The following is a 22,483-nucleotide window of genomic DNA, read 5'->3' as shown; positions in this document are numbered from 1 at the left end:
TATTTTTTCGTCTGATGGACTCGCTCGAAATTGGTATTGGAATTAGACTAACAGTTTCGGTTACCATTACAATTGACCCGTGACATGTGCGACACTTTTGCATGTGTCTGTTGGCCATTTGGGTTGGGGTAATTTCCAAGGCACCGGCTCGAATGACTTATTTTGTTTCAATTATTTTGTAATTATATAGCAATTAGGTTTACCTTTTTTATTTTACTTTGTTTTCGGTTAACTTTGTTATAATGACAGAGGACAGGGCCTAGCACGTTAAGCTCATGTGATGCTGACGAATCAGGTCCATATAAGTACATTGCGTTTCGGTCTTGTAAGGCAGCAAGGCGTTATGGGATTATTTTATTTTTGTTGGATTACTTCATTGATCAGCTAGATTAAAACACAATCGAAAAAACGGATATTACACTATCTGACATGGTAGTTGAAATGGAAATCTCCATATATGTTTTATTTACAAATGTAAGGCGTGCTAAACACGCTCTACCATTACTTACACTCCGTGCACGGACTGTCCCGCCATGGATATATATTTCAATAACTGAACGGATTGGACCTGCTTGACTGCGTGGCCGTGCCGTGCACCTAATTGCTGTCCCAATTATTGTAATGCCCAGAGATATACTCAGTCGATAGGTTCGCATTTATTTTATTGTTTGCAATTGGGAAAACTGATAACGAAATAAGTCGAAACAAAAACCTTGGCAAGGTGCAGCGGAAGCGGATGCCGAGCGACAAAGGCCCAAATGGGGTCATCATTGCATTTTGCTCGCCTGGATGCCGGATTAATGGCTGGCTAACACGCGTCGGCTTGTGAGTTTTCCTGGCCCATCATTCTGGCCTGGTCATCGGTGTAAAACAAAAGACTTAGGCAACGAACTGGGTTCTTATGGCTCATAACCAAAACAGCAACAACTGCGCTACGAACATGCCATTTCACGCCTCCAAACAACTCATAATTCATGCGTTCAATGGCCAGCAACAAATGCTGCATAACAAATGACCAACATAGGCCAAGAGTATCAAAAATTGAGGAATCCAAGGCACGTTTCTTGTGTAGCAAAGACGCATCGAAATTTAAAGAGCAATTCATAAGCATAAATGGCCATTATAGAGACATCATTGCGGGCCGGGTCTCGATGGCTGCTTATTGGATTTATTACCAAACCAATTTCGATTTTCTGTCCACTCATCTGAAAGCAATTAATCATCGGCGGAGCCTTCAGTTACCGTTCCTCAATTAGAATCGTTTTTGTGTTTTTTTTCTGTATTTTTATATATATTTTTTCTTCATAAATTATTTTTATTTATTTTTGTGATTTTTTTTGTGGATTTTTCTGGTGATTGCCATTAAATTTAATACAATTTTCCATTTTTTGTTTCGATTTTAAATAAACATTAGTTTTGCTTTGATTTATATATATTCAACTATCAATATGGCCAAATTACAATACATTTATCGTTTACACTTAGCACATAATACATCATATTTATATATATAGTTTTACATATCGTATTCTGTTTATAAACATACATAAATTAGGTTAGGACTAATCTGGCTTTATACACACAACTTAGTGGATTACGTTTATATTTAGTTGTATCTTCTTTTTTTGTGCTTTTTTTCTTCTCTGCTTTTTACTATAATTATACAAAAATTGCTAACAACTGTATTTTACAAATTGCCTTTAACATTTAATTTAATTAAATTTATTACATTACGCTTAAGTCTATGTACGGCTTTCAAATGTTTATGTGTGTATAGTTTTAAGACTTAGGCATTAACATTGAACATTTAAGTGTGTGTTTTTAGTTTAAAAAGTTGACGGCGGCCTTTGCTTTCAATTAAAAAGATCTTTCTTCTCCTTAACTGTTTTTTTTTGTTATATTTATTTTACAATTGCTTATGGCGCGCTCTAGTGAAATTTGTTATGTTAATGTTTATATATAGATTTTACTTTTTGTTTATCACGTCTGTTTTGTTTAGAGTCTAAGAATTTAACTAGTTTACAGTAGGCATACGCTCTAAAGTATTTGTGCAATTTTCAATTGCATTTTGCGAATTAGGACAAGCAACTTCACTTACTTCTACGATCTTTTCTTTTTTCTTTTAATTTATACAAAAATGTTTACTTTTGGACGTGCATTGTAACTGTTTTTGTTTATTGTATATAATAATTTTAGTTCTCTGTGTGCTTGATTCTCGTTTTCTGTTATATGTACACAATAAATATTTATGAAAATTCCCCTCATATTCCCTCATTCTGTTTTTATGGCAGTTCATAAAGCACAATTAAATACGCTGAATTTGCGGCGAGAAATTAAATTAATTAAGCGAAATATGAAACATAAGGAAACACTATACAAACACTCACAGAAAAGCCATAAAGGAAAAATAAAATAAAAGTAATGTGCAGCCCTTTAATTAATTTTAATGGGGCTTTTGTTATTGCTGCCGGCTCTCGCCTTTTGGCTCTTGCCTCGCCAGCTACAACAGCGACAAAGCTTAAATAATTAAAAATTGCACGCAATGTTTACAATTAGGAATAGCCAGCGTTCGTCCAGTTGGCACACCACCCACACTCCATCGGATTATTATTTATTTTCGCTGGGATGTCAAGGGCTCGGTGCCACTGTCAATTGCTGGCCAAGGAGTCCTCAGTTTGGCATTGTGTTTTGTCAGTTTACTTCTTGTTGTCTTGCTTAGTTTTGTCCCGATCTATTTGCCACTCGAAAAAGTCGATTCAGGCGTGGGGCAAGTTTGCGGCTCTAACTGAACAGATTGTTGTTCAGGTTGTTCCCGCTCCATCACGTGTAGTCAGTGCGCCAGGTGCCCTGAGGGAGAAAGGAGGAAAAAGGTCCAGGTGGAAGGTTAGTAAAACTCAGCAGTTAGAATTCACACAAAAGTTTGCACAGAGAAAAAGTCTTTTTAATTATGAAAAAGCTAGTCTGAATGGCATCAAGTGTCTAAGTATTCATGATAGAATATTAACTAGTTTGAATCTGAATATTAACTAGTTTGAATTTAAATGTCACAATATACTTAATATAAGCATTTTGAATAGTTTACTTGTTGCTTAGCCCTTTATTAGTTCCTTCATTTTTCTCTGTGCGAAAAGCTTTCCCCACAAAGCTGCCACTCTTATAAGAATTCTCTTCTACTCACCATCGAACTGAGACCCAAGTGGTAGGGCTGCGAGTGGGGCACCACCGCTCCGCTGAGAGAGCCGGCGGTGGAGAAGCCGCCCTGCAGTCCGCTCGAGGCTCCCAAAGCGCCCATGCCGCCGGTGTACCAGCTGCCGTGCATGTGCGCATGTGCCGGATGCAGTCCGCTCGAGAGGTGTCCATGTTGTGCTAAAATGAGCGAAGAAAATGGGGGAAAAACCAAAGTTAGTTACTCCAACTCCAAGGGCACTGAGTGCGGCTCTTTAAAGATGCTTACCCATGGAGGCCGAGAAGCCACCGCCGAATCCCTTCGAGGGATCCAGCGGCTTGAAGTCGCCCATGCCCAGGTGGCCACCGATTGGCAGGCAGCCACCACCGAGACCCTTCTTCTTTTTGGACTTGGAGCTCAGCTTGCGATTACGCGTCTGAATGCCCTCCTTTTTCATGGTGAGTGGACGATTGACCTGGAAAAATTAGGGAACATTTTTAATTTAGATTGGGTTGCAATGGTAAAATATATCACCCTAATGGAGAAGTACTGCATATAAAGAAAAAGACTCCTCAGCACTTTAATGGTTTTGATTTTCAAATTACAATCATTATGATTTAGTTTTCTTAACGTTTTAATTTTTCTGCGTGCTGGTGGAAAATCAATAAAGTAAAAGCGAGCCGAAAAGAGGGCGAAAATAGTCAGCCGCTGACCACTAAAATGGGTCAAATTTATGCAAATTCATGGACCGGAAATGCCGCTAGCTGCACACGCTGTCTGTGTGAGACAGGGGTGGTTGTATGTGTGTGTGTGTGTGTCTCCCCTACGCTTTTGTGTGAGTGAGTGCAACCGGGAAGTGAAAATGAAGTATTACAAGCATTTCTACACGATCAGATAAGCGACATTTGCGAATGCGATTAGTTGGCGCTGATAGCGCTCCCAACGGCACCCGGGTAATGTTTTTTCCCTTTTTTTTTTCTCTGCTTAGTATATTTTTACTTGAAGCGTTTGTTGCTGCTGCTGTGCTGCTGCAGCACAGCGATTCCCTTGGCCATTGTTGGGCTCTCTTCATATGCAACTTCTTATCACTTGCGAACATCTAAGCGGCAGCATGCGCTTCATTGCGCTACAATTACAATATTGGGTTACCCATTCCCAGCAGTGGCAGCAGCAACATTAGCAACAAAAGCCGAAGGGAAGCCACCATCCATAAAAAGAAAAAAAAATACAGTAACATTACAAAGGACCAAGGGCTACCTGGGCGTGAATTACGACATTGTTGGTGCCTCTTTTTTGATTGTGCCCTCGAAAAAGCAAATACTGAAATTGTTAAATTGCCGAGCGAGCACTTTGAAGAGCCGAGATTCGGCGGAGGGTTGATTCGACGACAAAAACATATCACTTACAGTACAATATGTACCATATATACAAAACTAAAGAAACCCCGTGGTATTTAGAGGAGATGGGAGGATCTCAGGGCAGCCCACGTAATTGATAGTCTCTCTAGCGTTTAGCGCAAATTGCGGCAATTAGCAACTCGACGGCAGCTGCGAATCTCTTGAGCTTTAATTGATATGCAGCAACAAAGCATAAAGTTGTTAATGCCCAGGCCTAGCTCATTAAGGAATTCAGAGGAAAGCCCCCCAAAGGGGAGCACATCACATCGCAGCAGCAGCATCATCAGCATCAGCTCAGCAGATTAACTTTTTTATGCATAAAATCTAAATCGAGCGTGGAACGAACACGCGCCGCTGCAGCTGACTGGCAACTTGACAGCCGCCGGGAGGAAGGAGCCAGTGCATCAGCCCACCCACAGACCACACCCATGTGGGGGAGATACACCAGAGATCCGATCCGGAGGATAACAAGAGAGAGCTAGAAATCCGGAGACAGGCGACACCAGAGCGGCGCCAGTCACCGTTAGGTCACCTTTATGATTTCAAACATATTTTCTTCATTGTCACTTCGCCGCAGGACATTGCCCAGCAGGTCACAAAGGACTTGGACTATTTGACCTGCCCAACAATTGTCTCATTTGCCGTTAATTAACATGCTGATTCCCAAAGATATACCACTTCGATTTCAAGGAAATCCCAAGCAGACACGCGCAGATGGAAGATAACAAATCAAGATCCGTGTGGCAAGTGCATATCCAGAAATGAGGAAAATGCTGATACAGAAACGAGTGTTTTCTAGATTACAGTGGTTGTGGATTTTAAAGAGCAGCATTTACCGTCTATAATTTATATTTATAACTAGTGGAAACTAGTGCTTGCTTAGGAGATCAAATAAAAGGTTAATGCACTTTTAATCCAATGGATGATTACATGAGTAGAGTGTTAAATTTTCTCTGGTTATTCTCTAATCCCCTTAGTCAAGCCCCACTGTACTAGTGCTATGCCAAGTGCCTGCAACATTTCCATAAAATGTGCCAATCACTTTGGTTAGAGGCCCACACAGGCGGCACAGCTCGAAATGACAAACGAATTGAATTGAAATGAACTGAAAGCCAGAAAAGCAACCAAAGCCACTAGCATAAAAAACCAGTGAAAGAGACAGCGAATGAGGTGGGGAAAGAGAGAGAGAGCTATACGCTGGGGCAGACAGAGATGGCAGAATGGCAATGGCAAAAATGCGAGCTGATTGGCATCTTATCGAGATGGGCCACTGTCCAATTGAAGGAAAATTTTTGCAAAAATAAATTTCGCTTTTTCAGCCACCCAAAGTGCATTTTCTCGTATGTCGGAAAAGTTTTTACTTTGTGTAAATCAGATTACGGAAAATAGAGCAAATGTGCGAGTGTGTGCCATGCTCGCTCTTTGATATTTGCCTTTTATGGACGGGCTCAATTAAAAATATTTCGCCTTTGCCGATTGCCATCGAAATGCAGCCGCTTTGCTTGCAAGTGGCCACAAGTTGCGGCCGCAACTTAATTAATTTGCCACTCAGCCACTGTGCGACATACAGTGGGCCAGACAGGTGGCCCATCACTTAAGGGCCACTGACATGTAAATGTGCCAAAAGTTCAACCGCAAAACTCATTAAAACTTGACTGCAGGCCACGAAACAAAAAAAAAAGGAAAATGAAAAACAAACCCCAAAAAACGACACCAACCGAAAAAAGGAAGGAAAACCTTGAGGTGGGGGAAAAACTTGAGCTTATCCCCTGAAAAGCGTGGCTAATGAATATTTAATAAGAGATTCTGAGGGGGGATGGCTGGTCCAAACATGATTCAATTGAATGCAGTTAGCCGGGTAGTCGATTACATAAATTAACTCTGCTAAGGGGAGATCTTCTAGCATCCTGCCACGCGTTGCCCATAACTGGGAAATCGGGTGAAAGCTTATCGCATTTTCACAGCCAAACACCAGACGCTTATCGCGCGATACCAAGTTGCTGGGCGGTGTGTGGGTGGTGGCTAACTGGCATCTTTAAATAATCAGCGGGCATTCATCATCATGAGGGTAACAATACAGCAACCTGCTGCGGCAACAAATGTGGAAGCTAAACGGCAGTCAGCCCCCCGGGGTGGCCGGAAAACGGAAAAGGGGGCGGCCCTTTTTCCAGACACTTCATTTTAGTCACATTTAATCCCCGGGTGCGTGCGCTTCCTGTCCACCAAACACTCGCGGAGAGATATTGTCCGACTTCGATGTTAAATGTGGCGTTAAATCGCACAGATCGAAAATCAATATATAGTGGGGTGCGAGTTGAGATGCTTTCGCAGGCTAATATAACTGATATACACTGATAAATCTGCTATATATCAAATCAAATCTTTATGTTAGAAACAAAATAGTGAATTTATTGCTTTGATTTTATCTGGACACTAACGGAAATCTCTAATTTCTTTTCCCTAACCATGCTTTGTATGTTATATACATGTATGTATCTTTTTTCATACTTACATTGTGAAGCTTATAGTACAATCCGCAGGCGTTGCACACGGGTTCGCCGCTGGCATTGCGTCGCCAAAGGGTTGTGGTTGTGGTCTTGCAGTTGGCGCAGGATGTGCCCGCCCTTTTGGCCGCACTCTGCAGCGATTGCAGGGTCTGTAAATAGAGGAAGAATTACACAAGGAAGGGTTAGATAGTGGTTATTTTTATGTATTTTTCATATGCTTAAGAAGTATTATGCTAATGCTGCAGCAGCAACGACGGCTAATTGAACAGCGCCAAAACTAACGCACAAAAGTCAGCCACACGAACAAGAATCTGTGGCCCCTCCCCACGATTCTGCCTCCTTCCAAAACAAAGTTGCTTAACACACTGGCCAACAACATTTTTTAGATGGCATACCAAAAACAAAACAACAACAAAAAATAAATAAAAAAAAAAGGAAAGAGTCTTGAGCCCAAAGATGTCTGAAACTCCGGAGACGGAGACACAGAATTGTGGCTGCCTTGCGTTCGACTTGGGTTAACAGCAGCATCAATTCATTAAAATGACAATTTTTACAAAACTGCCCAAAAACAACAGCAGCAACAACAGCAACAACAAGCTGGGATCATGTCTGTGCCACGCTTAAATTTCCACGAATTGGCTACAAGAACCGAGAATCGAGCAACGAGCCCAGAGAATCAAGAATCGAGAATCGAGCACCAAGAGCCAAGAATCGAGAGCCCCCAAACCCCAGCCTCTGTGCCTGATCCCTCCCCCCATTTCTGTAGTACAGACTTTGTCTGCGTTTTGGTCTTCGTTATGGCATGGCCCCCTCTATAAATGCACTGGAAAGTTTCTTAAGTATAAAGAGTTATTTAAAAAGTTATATGTACTATTTTTAAAATAAAGTTTAATATATTTATCGTTTTGGTAAAAATTTGATTGAAATTCTACATATATTTTATAGATTTTATGAAGAACCCTGGCTATTTCGCTCGGTGCAGCCTTCCAGTTTGGCTTGTTCATGCTGCTGGTACAACACATGGCTACGAGGCCTTAAACTGGCGTTGATCATGTTTGACTTTGATTTTTAATTGTTGCCTCTGCCACAAGGGAATCGCCTTCGTCTCCGCAGAGTTTGAATTCGACTTCGATCTGCAGCTTGATCTCGATTTCGATCAGTTTTGTTTGGCTGTGCTCTGCTCTGCTCCGCTCTGATCTGTGTGTCTCACCTGTTCCCGATTTGGCGATTAACATAAATCAGAGGTCATATGGCAAGGGAGCCGAGCTGAGCCGACTTGAGCTGGGCTGTGCTGTGCTGAACTGGCGGTGTCTGCATTTTTTTTGGTGGCACTGTCTTGTGTTAACGAGCTTGTAACAATTTCTGCAGACAGCGCACGCGGTCCGAAATGCCGGGCCAAAATGCGAAAAGTGAGAGATTCAAAATTAATTTCAACGCCTACGAGGGGAGCGATGGGCAAAGATAATCTGGAAGTTTTGTGATAATTATGCGGCAGTCTCTCTCGCAGCCGGGACGACAACTCGGCCGAAATGCTTAAGCGTATATAAATTAAGTTGTTAACATGACAATGCAACAAAACAGTTCGAGGAGCAGCAAAAACAGGATCACACCTTCGCATTCCATTCCCATTCGGTGGGTGTGCGTTTAAACTTTACCAACTTCTGTTGGCCAACAGTGTCACTTTGATTCTGTGCCCTGACGTAATGCAATGCAACGTAACACAACATAAGGTACAGTAAGTACAACAATCACGGACCCAACAATCGACCGGCAAATCGCATAAATCAATGTCACTTCGCCTGCATGCAAAGTGCGAGCGAGACGGGCATAATTGACTTCTCGGGGGCGGGGGCTTTGATGGGAAAATTGACAAACTGTCAGACATTGACAGGCGTTTGGGGTTTAATTGAAATGCAAAAAGCGCAAGCGCCAAAACAACAACAGCAACAACAGCGACAGCAAACACCCAAAACAAGATGGCGCTTCCGATTAATAAACAAAAGCAAGAGGCACACAAGGAATGTTTCATGTGCCGCAACATAAAAAATATTGAAATAATACACCAGAAAAATGATCCTTATAAACAAGAAATGGATATATCGAAAAAGTATATGAATACCCTGCGTTTTCTAGCTTGAAATTATCCTTATTTCAGAATAATTAAAAGAGCTCATAAAAACATGTTTTAATGTATAAAACGCATTTTCAATTTAATAAATTACAATTGTATTAAAAAACTTTAAAATGCTACAATTGTGACCTCTGTTGTTTTTCCGTTGGCATTGTGGTTTTCAGTGTTGTGGCCATAAATTGTGATTTATCAATGCATGACAAAATGCGTTTGCATTGTTATACTCCCCGGCATTCGCTGTCTCTTTCTTAGCTTTAATATCGCTCCCTGTCGCTCTTCTGGCGTCCGCACATTTGACACCTTTTGCTGCGCTTTGTGTGATTTATATTTTTTGAAAATAAAGCTCACAAAATGGTCGACTCGTCTTCTTATCGCTGAGATTTTTCTTTGCTTTTGTGATGTTATGCAAATTTCGTTTTCGTTTCACACAAAAAAAGACCCACACAAGCACAGGCATTTAAATATTTAATTGTAAGTGAAACACAGGGCTAAAGATTTCAGAGGATTTCAGGGGGGAAACGGGTGGCTAAGGCTAAGTAAATATGTACCGAGTAAATAGATTCTTCCCCTCTACACTGCTATTTATTGCGCAGCTTTTGTGCGCTCTCTTTTTGAGTCGCCGTTCAGTGGCAATGCCCTTTGCCATCTGAGATACGAAACGGGACACAGTCAAGATGCTGGTGAAAAAGTGGGGAAACGTGGGGGCTTTGGGGTGTTAAGGCGGAGGAAGGACGAGCTTCTGCCCAGTGGATGTTATATCCGTATCTCAGTGTAACATCTTTCACTTGGGGCATCTCTGCAGCTCGCTTTTCAGTATCTTCTGCCCCACCACTTGGATGTATCTGTATCTGTGTTATCTAACAAAACATTCATTAAATTTTTCCCAGTCGCTTTTCAGTCTACCCTTAACTTGGCTCACAGCGCATGGCTGCCCCCTCAATCTGGGGGTTGTTTTGGAGCCACCCACTCACACTTACACATATATACGTATGTATAGTATATATCAAGGGAAGATAACTAAAGATAGCGGGGCAGAAAATTTCTATATCTGATGCTGTACATCGGGTGGGGCGGCAGAAAAAACTGGGGAGGACAAAATGGGGTTTGTTGAGTTTGCGTCTGGCACATGGCAGTTACATTCAGAACGGTGAGCGCATATCTCTGACTGTGAAATTTAATTTAAAAATTCAAATTTTATGGTCTCCTTTTTCCTTTTCAGCTACGTCTCTACGTATTTATACTACGACTATATGGTTCCTGTGTGAGGGGCGGCAAGTGGGCGTGACTTAGTTCGGTTTGTGGCTTTCCCTGCAGCTAATTTGACTAATTAAAACATCAGCTTAACTCATTTCCATGCTCAAGCTGCGACCTGGCACGAAACTGTTGCTAAAAATCACACCTGCCCCTGCAGCGAGGAGTTGGTTATAAAAAATCAATAAAATGTTATATGGCCAGCAAACAGAACAGGCCATTAATGTCGCTCATTAATGCTGCTCAATGAATTTTACGATCCAGACTGAGGCTTTTACTGGGGAGGTTTACAAACAAACGGACGAACATTCGGTTTTTGTCCAATGAAAATGCTAAAATGTCAACGGGCCTTTGTTGTGAATTTTAAGCAGCAACAGTGGCTACCAGAGTTTGACCCTAAACACGGAGAAATTGGCGGGTATTTCTAGTAAAAAGTAGGAGGCTTTAAACTAACTGGTAACTAAAATATGTTACACAGAATATATGATACTTAAATTCTTAGAAAAAACTTAAAAAAGTCCTTGTTTTGTTTGTAACCAATACTGAATTTTCTTGAGTGCAGTGACTTGCATTCATAGCGAACTAAAGTTGCAATAGACAACCCCCCATCTCGCCTTCAGTAACCTTAACTCCCATTGGAAGGCATGAAAATCGTCATTAATATTTGTCACTGGCCATTGAATGGGGGCAGCGCGAACTAAAATAAATTATGGAGCCGGCCAAGAGGCAAGGTGGAGCCTCGTGGTCAGTGGCTGACCAAAATGAATGTGCGCTAGACACGCGCACGACCCTCTCGCCCTGTTGCCCCCTTACCGCTCAACCCACCTAACTGCGTGTTCATTGTCTGTAAATAAAAGAGAAAAGGGTTAGGAAATGCACAAGCAACCCTTTTCTGGTTGGGGGTGCTGTTGGGTTGTGCTGTAACCTGTGCAGAATTATGCATTTGCATATTAAACAGTCACCATAAATTTTGTCGATGGAGAGGGCGAGCAAAAGCGAAAGCAGTTCAAAAGCTGCTGAATTCCCGCTTAACAAGCTTACTAAAATATAAAAAAAAGCATAATATATAAAAAGAGCTGATACAAAATGAGAGGTAAAAAGAAAAGACAAAAGACTGGCTTGGCCTTAATCATCGGAGGGCAACCCTTTGGCTGGGCTGCAGCAACATTTGAGCCCTGGTTTGAGCCTCTTTCATTATTATTATTGGCACGCCCCGTTTTTGCGTTGCGTTGCGCTTCGTATCGTTAATTTTTAATTGATCTGCGCGGCTGCATTCCCTTTTTTTCGCCGATCAGGTTCGTCAGCTCGCTTTTGTGGCCCCAAGTGCATTTTAATAACATTAGTCCCCCACTTAACAAGATCTCCTAGCGCCCCAAATAAGAATAACCAAAAAAAAAAAAAGAAGAAAAATCGCCGAGCAAAACAAGCTTAATGCCCGCGATTGCGTATACGCCCCGTTGGCTGCGTTCGATGATCATCATGATGAAGAGGCCAAAAGGAGTAACGTACATTGAACTTTTTTTAGCCAGCTTGCCTCCTTTTTCGTGATTTTATTTTGTTCCCTTCGATCTGCTTTAGTTTTGATTTGTCTGTCGTTCGATTATCGATCGTCTGCCCTTGTGCATTTAATTTTTGAGCGTCACAGCCTACAATCGATTCGATTTTCCCACGGGGAACCCGAGATGCCACAGCTGGCCCCAAAATGTGTTAATTAGTTTTCCCCCTCTCTCTATACGTCTCTTTCGTTTTCACTGTGGCTCTCTCTTTCTCAGTTTCTCAGTGGGTTGGCCACCAAATCCGTTGGCCCGCTGCGATCGTTTAAGCCTGGTTTATGGCTTTAACCGCTGGCTGTTGAGCTGTTAGCGTTGATATACGCCCGCGGATTAATAATTAATTAAGCTCTATTCTCCAAATGCATTCATAAACGATTGTGTCAAGTGTTGATGGGTTTATTGTTGCTAACTATTTCCAAATGGCAATCGACAGCGCTTTTCTTGGTAACGCTCAAAGCAGCGACATGCAAATGTGACATAAGCCAATGTAATAAGCGTAAGAATAAATAATTTTTAACTTTGTTGTTACTTTGTTTTTGTTTCCATTTTTTTTGCCATGACGTGGCCGTCGTTTTGTTCAATTTACTGTGTGAAAATTCGCATAAATTAAGCTGGCAGCAACTGAGGCATAAATATTATGCAAAATGCAAGCGCCGAGTCTCGCCCCTTTTCGGCCCCCCCTCGGAGCCCCCCTGATTATATAAGTCACGATCGGCGAGATGAGCAGCTGCCTGTTGACTGCGATTGACCCCAGCTAAAGTTTAGTGTTCTTTGCGGATTTGCGGCTTTTAAACATGGATTGGCAATTAGCTATAGACACTGAGTGTTTTTGAGGTGTAGTAATCGGAAACGATGGTAGGAAACTAAGGTAGGTGATCATATTTATGTTCGACCGATATCTGTTGATATTTGTAAAAAAATATATTTTTTTTCTACCATTTCAATCTGCAATATCTGACAAATGTGACAAATGCCACTCAAGGCTGCAAATGTAGAGGCTTGGCTACTTTTGAATGGCAGCAGAGTAAGGGCAGGGGCAGCCTGGCGGCTAAAAGCGAAAACAAAACGAAACTTTAACGCTTATAAAAGTTTTCGGGCCTTATAATTAAATGCAATTATTGCGACGCCAGCGGGCTGCTTAGCCAGAGTTCAGCAACAACAAAGGAGCAGCAGAACAACGGCGGAACAACTGGAAAAACATATGTAAGCGAACGGGGCCGGCAACTGAAAGCAGAAAACTGAAACCGAAACTGAAACTGAGTTGCGGGCTAAAATACATAAATTAAAAATTTGCATTGTTCTGTTTCCAAGCGCTCGGGGTTCGAAGAGCTACATATATAAAACCAAACACAATTCAACACAGCACAGAAAAAGAGAATTTTGCAGTGTTTTGCGCTCGAAGAGTAACGACTTGTTGACTGTTTTCATACAATTCGGAAATTTAATTAAAGGCGGCCCCAAAGCAGACAATGAGGACCGGTTCCCCGCCCCCTTTTAGCTGCAGGTGCAGCAGCGCATCAGCGCATCGTATGCAAAAATCGCCAGCAAAAGCAAAAGCCAAGCGAAATCCAAGCACAACTTGACCCTCGCCTCTCGTCCGAAGATCAATACAATTGCCACCCAAAGAGTTTCGGGCCCAATTCACTGTGATTTCAATGGTCAGCCCTCGGCGAAGGCCGGCAAACACAATTGAATTGCATTTCAAGCAGCTAAGGACATTTGAAGTTGATGGGCCGCATCCTGTGCGACCGGAGTGAAAGGAGTGAGTGGAGCGACATTCGGTCCATAAGTCAGCTGAGTGCCACATAAATTTTAATTTGTTGCATATTTTGTCAACGAAAAAGTCCAATGGCCAAACACTCGTCGATCTGCGAGTGGAGCTGGTCGGATGGCTGCGATTCAGATGGGATCCAGCTGTGAATTTCTTGGGAATTCCCTACGTCAGCGGGGATCAGCGGGGATAATAATGGTTTATTTATGTTAATGTTATGCAATCAAAACGCATACGATTTAAATGCCAATAAAAAATCAACGCCGAGCCACGCGAAGGCAGTGTTTAACAGTTTGTTTGTTTGTGGCCGTGTTGTTATGGTTGTTGCCTGCCTTTTTACGCATCTTTAATAGACCAATTTTTCGTGTGGTTAGCCTGTTCGCGTTCGTTGCCTAAGTCTTTCGTTTCGTTGCGTACTGGCGCCAACGAAATAAAACGACAAGAAAACGAAGAACGAACCTGACCGCGCGACAAGGTTACATATATTTTCATAGTTTCTTGATGATCCAGCTCGATAAAAAACCGTAGCCCCTAACCCACACACAAACTCCGGCTGCTGTCTGATTATGTTTTTAGTGCGCTAAGTGATAATGATGATGCACCTCGATCGTTATCAGCCAGCATCCAAATCGAAAGCATTTTTCCCATACCCATGCCCCTGCAACCGCTCCAATCAGGGAAACGTAAAGAGTTTCTGGTTCCCGGAATCGTATTATGACATTTGAGAACTTTCACGCTGCTTTTTATGGCCTTTGGCGACAGAAACGTGGCCAGAGATTGATGCTCATGTGCAGCGATTTCCCAGGAACTGCGCCCCATTCCCCAATACAGTTGCTGAATTTATTAGTTAATTTGATCGAATGTGTGGATGCTTGGCCCAGCGGGTCGCATATATCCGTTTATCTACTATTTAACTATTTAGCTTACCAGTCTTCGCTTTGGCTTGATCAGGGGTCGGTTCTGGCCGTTCATTTTGTAGTACAGGCCACAGGCGTTGCACAGATAGTGTCCCGTTCCATCGCGTCGCCACAGTGGCGTCGATGTGGCGCCACAATTCACACACTCGCGTCCCTCTGCAAAAATTACACAGAATATCCAATTAGTTAATGGCGTTCGCAAGACTAAATTTGCTCTTATATTATTAATGATTTGTTACAATAAATACAGTCTGGAGAGAAGAATTTGGAGAATTACACAAATTACTTTGCAGCAAATATTAGTTGCGTACATTAATGGTGTGTACAATGTGACCTGAAAAAATGGCTTTAATGGGATATTATTTTTCTCCGTGTCGCATTCTTGGGCGATTGTGTTGGCGAACTTTCTTGGGGGACTGTCCTCCACACATTTGTATGGGTTAATGTTAACCCAAAGCGCGCGACAACGACATGATGCACAGCAGCGGCAGCAACAACAACAACAGTATTAGTAGTAGTAGTAGAGGGCAACATTTTTCAGCTGTTTCTCAGTCATTTTGATGTCTTTTGCTTTTTGTGTGTATGTTGCTTGGTTGTGCTGTATTTTTCCTTAGTTTTTTCTTGGTTTTACCCATTCCTTCTTTTTTTTTGGGTTGCTGGGCAAACGCATGGAAGCGGAAATGATGGATTCGCTGGGGTCGGCTGTGTAGCCCCGTCTCTTTCGCGGGGCCTGCTTCCGTCTCTTTCCCGCATTGCCTCTGCTGACTTTACACATTTTAATTAAGCAGCGACAGCGGCTCCGTTCTAGTGACTGCAGTTCGGTGCGACTCCCTCTTTTTCTAACCGGAGCTAGCCCTCTCGTTTGCGCCCTAGGGCTAACTGTAAGTCAGCCTCATTTGAATAAGTTTAGTCATAATTTGTAAGCAGAGTTGATTTGACCCGAGGGAGCGAGATGAAGTTGCAAATGTAACGCGTTATTAACGTTCCATATTACAGTTGTCTTCTTTGGGGCCAGAGTTTTCTCTTTGGAACACCCCCAACTTTTCTCCTATTCACTCATTTAATGACGCCACTAAATGGGCTTCATTATTTCGGTTTGTTTTTGCGTTTAATGCTTCGTGTCTTTGTTGTTTGTGCGCTTGTTTTGAAATTGAAATTTAGTCATAAAGTCACTCCCCCGAAAACCCCCCATTAGCAATGCCAAAAAGAAAACTGAAAGATTTAACGCTACTTTTTGGTAGCTCTGGCGTAATTAATTAAGCCAACCTTTTTACATGGCCACATGAGCATAACTTTTTATTGAATATTAGCCACTGGCCAAAGGCGCGCCCAAAACCAAAAAAAAAAAAACCAGAAAACTCAAAAGGTTAGGATCTCATTAAGTGCGTTTGTCAACCGGTCGCCTGCTGAAATGCCATTAGGGGAATTCCAGTTGCGTTTTGATGACAGAGCCGGGCTTTAATTTCATTTTTCGGGCGGTTTGCCTCACGTGATTTAGTTCACGCAGCTATTGTCACACGTGTCCTGCGGAGTCCTGTGGCGTTCTGTCTCTTTGGCATGCCAGGCATTTTGTTTCCGAGCTTTCAAAGAAATTAAATAAAGCGCTCTGCGTGTTTTCCCCCAACTCCACGACAGCATGTGGTAAAGTAATCTCTTTGGTCTGTGTTTTTTTCGTGAACTGCTCCCGGCGCGTTAAATAAACAGTTCATTTGTTTTCATTTAATCGCAAGTTTGTGCTGCCTTGCTTTATTTTTCGTGGATTTTTGTTTGGCTTTTATGGCACTTTTTAATTGCCGCAGGGCGTGTTTTCCTTTTTCGTTTTTTTTTCTTTAACGGCACAAAAGTGCCGCCAATCAGTGGAGCAACACCCACTGAATTAAAATTGCATAAATTATGGCAGGGAGAAGAAAAGTTCTGGCGTTTGTCTCTCGAGAAGCGAGAAATTGCGAATTTCTGTGCGTTTCCTATGCATTTTTTTATCATTCACTAGCCATAAATTTTCACCTGCCCCAGTCATGCATATTTATGCCAACATCTGTCTTCGGTTTGCGCCTCGAACAGAAGCAGTTGAAAATTGAAAACTTTATGCATTTATTAGTTTGTCATAAAGCAGAACAACGGAAGGTTAGCGCATTTAGCATAAAAGGAGAACTCCCCCATGCAAGTTGCATATTAAGCCATAAAGTGTGGCTGGCTAGCCATTGTTGGAGGTTTTCTATGGGGCTTCCAGCTTCCCGGAAAGTTGCGGGGCTCCGCAGCCAATCGGAATAACCACTCGGCAGTTAATAAATCAAACGTGTTAATGATGTTTTTACCCTATGTGCCCACTTTTGACAACACAAAAAGGCAGCAGCAGCAGAAGTAGCCAAGTTGGCCGAAATTGAAAGGGAATAATGTCCCGAAACGAAGTTGGCTGCTGCGCACGCGCACTGGGAATTCTTCGTTTTAACTACATTTTGATTCGATTCCTATTTATAGCGATTCTGGGTCCTCAACTGTGCTGTGTGTGACTGTGTTTTATGGCCAACGGGCATTTGTTTTAGATTTTCCCTCGCCTTTGTTTTGGTTTCAATTTGCCTCCACTCTTGTGGCTTGTCCCTCCTCTGTTTTTTTTTTATTTATATACTTTTTTTATTCATTTTCATTTTCCAGTGAGACACGTAGCAGGTTGGCCTATGATTTAGTAGCCTGCTTATAACTGTTTTCCACCTATGCTCGTAACTACCCCCACCACTTACATCATCTTCTGTGGTCCATGGGCCCAGTCATCTGGCTGTAATTTCCTGGAAATTTGTGCACACTTTGGTATTTCTTCGTCTGCGTTTGTTTTTTACGGTGTGACATTGTCTGGGTCCCAAAAATAAGAGGAAAAAAAGTGACTCGAACCCAATCCCAGTCCCGAATCCGAACCCAAACTGAAACTGAAACCGAAACTGAACCTGTTTTTAGGGCCTGATTTGGCAGCCTTCTTCTCTGGGCCGTCGTCGTCCGAGGTCTAAAGGTCCAACTAACTGTTGCTGCTTGATTTGACATTTGGCGTCAGTGGGCCATAATTGTCTAGAATTTATGTGTTGTACCTTTTTCTCGTTAATTTGTTGGACTTTTCATGCATGTGGGCAGCAGAACAGAGCACAGATAGAGAGAGATCCTGAGAATCTCCCTTTTAATTAGTTGTTTGGATTAATATACAGATTTATGGGCTGGTTAGGATAGTTAAGATAGAGACAATTACTGGTGAGCAAGACAAAAGACACATGGATGTGTGAGTAAATAGTTGTTGTTGCTGCTGTTGTTTATTTTGAAAATTTTTGAAAATTTCAAAATGAAAATGCATAAAATACTCGAAAAGAAGAACGAATTAATGAAATTAATTAAATTGAACAAAAGTGGCAGGGCAAAATGAAAAGTATGCGCCTAGTATGAATAATTGGCACGCTGCCCGAATCGAAAAGGGGTTATAAATTGCGTTGCTTTAGTGGTTAGGGGGTTTAGGGGGTTAGGGGCTTATAGGGTTTGCAGGGGATTGGGGGTGCATGCCGCAAATAAATGGCAAGCGCCTCATTTTGAGGCCACAGCTGTCAAAGCGCGGACAAAGGAACAATGCTCGCTGTTCGGGGCTTAAAGCCCCCTGATTGAGTGAAGTGAGGTATGCAAGAGGATCTGGGGATCTGCGGATCGGGGGATTCCATATCCCATAACCCACAATCGAAAGATGAAGGTCCCAGGTTGCGAGCAGTGAGCAGCGAGCAGCGAGCTGCGAGTGTCCAGTGTCCGTACCCATATCAATTACTTAAAGCTCATTCACAACATTTTTTATTTTCACCTGACAAAAGCCCAAATGGCATCCAATCAATTCCCTGGCCAAGTTGCAGTGGCAACGAGCCACAAAAGCCACAACACATGTTCTTGCGCCCGAAAAACTTATCGCCAGCGATGCGATAAACGATAAATAAATACAGGCAACAAGATGCTGCCGGGACTAACGAAGGCAGACAATGTTTTTTCTCATTTTTTTTTTTAGCCCGTTTCATCTCTCTTGGTTAGTTAAGGCCAGGCTAAAGGGAAAATACAAAAAAAAAACATACTGTCGCCGAGCCAAGAGAATGAAATAAAATAAAATCTGCAAGCGTTTTGTCAGGCGTCTTCTGCCTGTTCAGGTATTTCTGTTTTTTGTTTTTATACCTTCGGCTTCCTCATTTGCGGCTGTTATACAGTCATGATTATATGGCTCATATGGCTACGGATCTATTTGCATTTGGTGGGTGCAGCTGGAAAGCAAGGTGTGCTCTTTGTGTTGTAACAAACGAACAATTGCGATAGTGGTGCGAAAAGTGTGCGGCAAGTGCCTAACAATTTGCCCTTAACAGAGGTTAGACGGCGTCAACAGTTGGTGTTGCTGCTGCACGATTGCTATGTTGCACTTGTGGCAAAGGCTGTCGTTTGCTATTTAGCTGGTTTCATAATTCTTTGCCTACTGCATCATCAGATAATTGTCATTTGCTGCTGCAAGCCAATTAACATGCTTTCTCCATATCAACGTTAATTTCCAGTCCAAAAGTGGCTACTCGCATACTTCTTACTAAACAGAAGTTGGTAACAGAGTTGTTGCTGCGGCTTATATTGCTAGTATGGCTAATATCGCTGCTGTGACTAATGTTGCTGTTGTGTGTGCCTTTGCCAGCTGGTTTTGCTGCTTGTTTTTGGGGGTTGGCTGTGGCAGCAGCGGACCGACCCTCACGCACGGCCCAAGTGCCAGCTATAAAGATGTCGTTGTTGTTGCCGCTGTCGGGCCATGCAAAAACGCAACGCTAAAGCAGGTGCAGCAGCCTGCAACTTCCGCAGCGAATGCGAATGAATGTGTGTGCTTGTTTGTGTGGTGGGTCTTTTCAAACAGCAGCAGCAGCAGAGGCAGCAGAGGCAGCAGCAACATGAAGTAATTAACAACCACAACAGCAGCAGCAACATCATGAGCCAGTGGAGCCGAGCAAAGCGTTGACAATAGCATTGAAGTTGCTGCCGCAGTTGCAGCTATTGTTGTTGCCGTTGTTGTCATTGTAATGTGCTGATTTCATGGCAAGCGAATACACCGCGTATACGCAACGGCTGAGGAGGAAGGGCCCTTGCCCTGGGATCTTTCTGCATATTTTTACGCGGCCAGCGAAGGCAGGAAACATGCTCAAGTGGCGGGAATGTGGCCAGCATGCTGCTCCCGAGCACATGTCAAGTGGGGAATGGGTTGGCAAATGGGGGTACGGGGAATGGGTTGGGGGCTTCCCCCTCTGTTTTTAGAGCAGGAGTTAAGTGGTGAAGAGTTCGGACGCGGATTCACATTCGGGCTTCCCACGTGAGCGTGCGAAAGAGCAATGGCAATCAAAGTAAGCGGAGGTGGTGGTGGTGGCAGGAATGGAGGGGTTATTCAAAATGATAACTAAAACTAAAGTGAAAACTAAACAATAAGTGGTTCACTTTGAGACTGCATACAAAGGGCTTATCTTATGCTTAATCAATGCATTTTGTTTCACAAACTGAATAGATTGTAATTTTAATAAATATGATGCATATTTGTAGGCAGCCTCAGTGCACACAACACTGACGTAATAATAATTGAATGGTTAAACAATCGATGGCGAGTAACAATGATTATTCACCCACACCGAGATCGCATAATGTCTATAAGCTTTTGTCTTGCTTACCAGCACTGGTCCGCGGCTTGGTCCGCACGGGCTTGACGTCCAGGCAATTGCTGCCCGCATTGCTCCCGGCGCCACTGTGCCCGCTCAGCGATCCCGCTCCGCCGCTGTTGCCGCTCATGCTGCCCATGCCGGCGGTACCGCCCACCGAGCCACCCAGTCCGTGCAATCCGGACGAGCTGCCACTGTGATGGTGTCCACTGTGGTGGTGATGATGGTGGTGGTGCGCCTGCGCCGCGGCCATACTGTGACGCACTGCAGCCGCGGCCACCGAGGAACTTTGGAACATATTCGCCGCCGCCACCGCGGCCGCTTGATGATGCGCCGCCGCATGGTGATAGGAGGCATAGCTGCTGGTGTCGTAGCCACCGCTGCCGCTGCCACCGCTGCCGCTGCCACCGCCGCCTCCGCTGCCACTTCCCCCGCTGCTGTACGCCTGCGCCGTTCCGTCGAACAGTCCGTTCGAGGATGTGGCTGCGGAGGCGGCTACGGCGGCGGACAGGGAAGCTGCTGCGGCGGAGGACGAGGCGGATGTGTTGCTGCTGGCGGTGGTGTTGCTGCTACTTTGCTGCTGCTGTTGCTGCTGCTGCTGCTGTTGCTGCTGTTGTTGCTGCTGCTGCTGCTGACTGCTGCTAGAGTTGGAGCTGGAATTAGTGGTGCTGGCTGTACCTTCGCGCTGCTTGGGCGTCGACGTGTGGGTGGTGCCGCTGCCGGAGGATCCGCTCGCACTGCCGTTCTGGATCGACGGCTTGATATCCAACGCACAGCTGGCGTCCGTTAGTGAGGTAGAGCCCGTGGCCTGCTGGTGCATAAACGCGTTCATCACGGCCTGCAAGAGATCGGAATTGCTTTTGAGTATACAAAGTTGAGGTTTCATTAAACCTAAGTGCTCGTTAAGCTCAAATCCTTAATGCACTCTTATCAACAGCAAAATATTTCATGCCTCTGTTGATGTTCAAAAATAATTTAATGTTAATATATATTCAAATTTAATGATGACGATAAAAGATATTAATATTGCAATATTTAAACGTTAAGTTCATCAATATAATTCGTGCATATCTGCTGTATTCCCATTAAGGAGCTTTTGTAATCGAAATAACCGCCGATCGCTCGATTGTGCCGCTAGGCGTATCGATAAAGCGTCGGTTCCACTCACCTGGTACTCGGATGGACCGGTTTGCACGGAGTCGGGCGTGGAGTCCTTTGGCGGCGTCGGCGGGAAGGGGAACGAGTGCTGGCCGGCGGCCGTCGTCTGGTGGCTCTGGCCCATCTGCCCAAGCTTGTGCTCCACCTGCGGCTCCTGCGGGCAGGCAAACTGACCCATGCTCCAGGCGCTGGCGGGGGCGAAGGACTTGTGCTCGCTGGTCAGCCAGGGACTCAGCGGGGTGTGGAAGTGCGGCCGGCACACTTGGGGCGAGGCATGGGTGGAGGGCATGCGGGATGCTGAAAAAAAGAAAGGAAAAGGGGTTAAGAATTTAATAAACTCTGCTGTGAGTCGCATCAAGTTAAATGCTGCATTAAATCAATTATGGCCCAAATTTATAACGAAGATTAACCGACTAAGCCGCGACCAGAAGCGATCAAAATTCGTAATAAATGACGTTGTTTTTGAGGTGTTTTTCTTTTTTATTTTCTCCTTTTTTCATCCTCTGTGGCTGCCGCGCAAATTTGCGGAAAAGCTGCGTTATAATTTATGAAACACCAGCCAGCGAAGAGAGCCAAGGAGCCGCCTCAGAACCTCTGACCACCACTGCAACACTCAGCCAAGGAAGCACCATTCATTGCTCGCGGCCTTCGGGCCAACTTTGCATATGGCCAAGACCAAAGAGCTGGCCAAAATGGTGGGGCAAAGGGTGCTGCGGGGCTGCGACTGCAACTGCGATTCGGACTTCTGCATTGTCATAAATTGTTTAATTTGTATCATAAACAATCGCGTTAAACTTTTGTCCCAGAGCTAAAAAGATCGATCAACGGCTCGGGCCGGCTCACCTCGGCTTTTGGCCGGGCTAAAAGTGTAGCCTAAATGTCTGGCAGTGTATAATTTAGCAGACACCAAGTGAGATTTATGTGCGCCAATGCTGCCGGTTACTCCATCGA

General features: G+C 43.7%; 1 protein-coding gene across 2 annotated transcripts in view; it reads right to left on the bottom strand.

Moving 5' to 3' along the window:
* Positions 1–1,329: 1,329 nt before the first annotated feature.
* LOC6728976 (GATA-binding factor C) overlaps positions 1,330–22,483 on the bottom strand; it is a 33,704-nt gene continuing 12,550 nt past the window's right edge. Inside the window, exons 3-9 of one of the 2 annotated variants that reach the window (XM_039294870.2) lie at positions 21,543–21,829; positions 20,387–21,212; positions 14,704–14,849; positions 7,076–7,219; positions 3,455–3,641; positions 3,179–3,366; positions 1,330–2,847 (exon numbers count right to left, since the gene is read on the bottom strand). In XM_039294870.2, the coding sequence (XP_039150804.1) occupies positions 2,821–2,847; positions 3,179–3,366; positions 3,455–3,641; positions 7,076–7,219; positions 14,704–14,849; positions 20,387–21,212; positions 21,543–21,829 (1,805 nt within the window). In that variant the 3' untranslated portion in view covers positions 1,330–2,820. The remainder of the gene's footprint in view (positions 2,848–3,178; positions 3,367–3,454; positions 3,642–7,075; positions 7,220–14,703; positions 14,850–20,386; positions 21,213–21,542; positions 21,830–22,483) is intronic. The other variant, XM_039294871.2, reaches the window with a different exon arrangement.

This window comes from Drosophila simulans, chromosome 3R, assembly GCF_016746395.2.
Source record: "Drosophila simulans strain w501 chromosome 3R, Prin_Dsim_3.1, whole genome shotgun sequence".
Taxonomy (NCBI): Eukaryota; Metazoa; Arthropoda; class Insecta; order Diptera; family Drosophilidae; genus Drosophila; species Drosophila simulans.
This window is presented reverse-complemented; position numbering and strand designations above follow the sequence as displayed.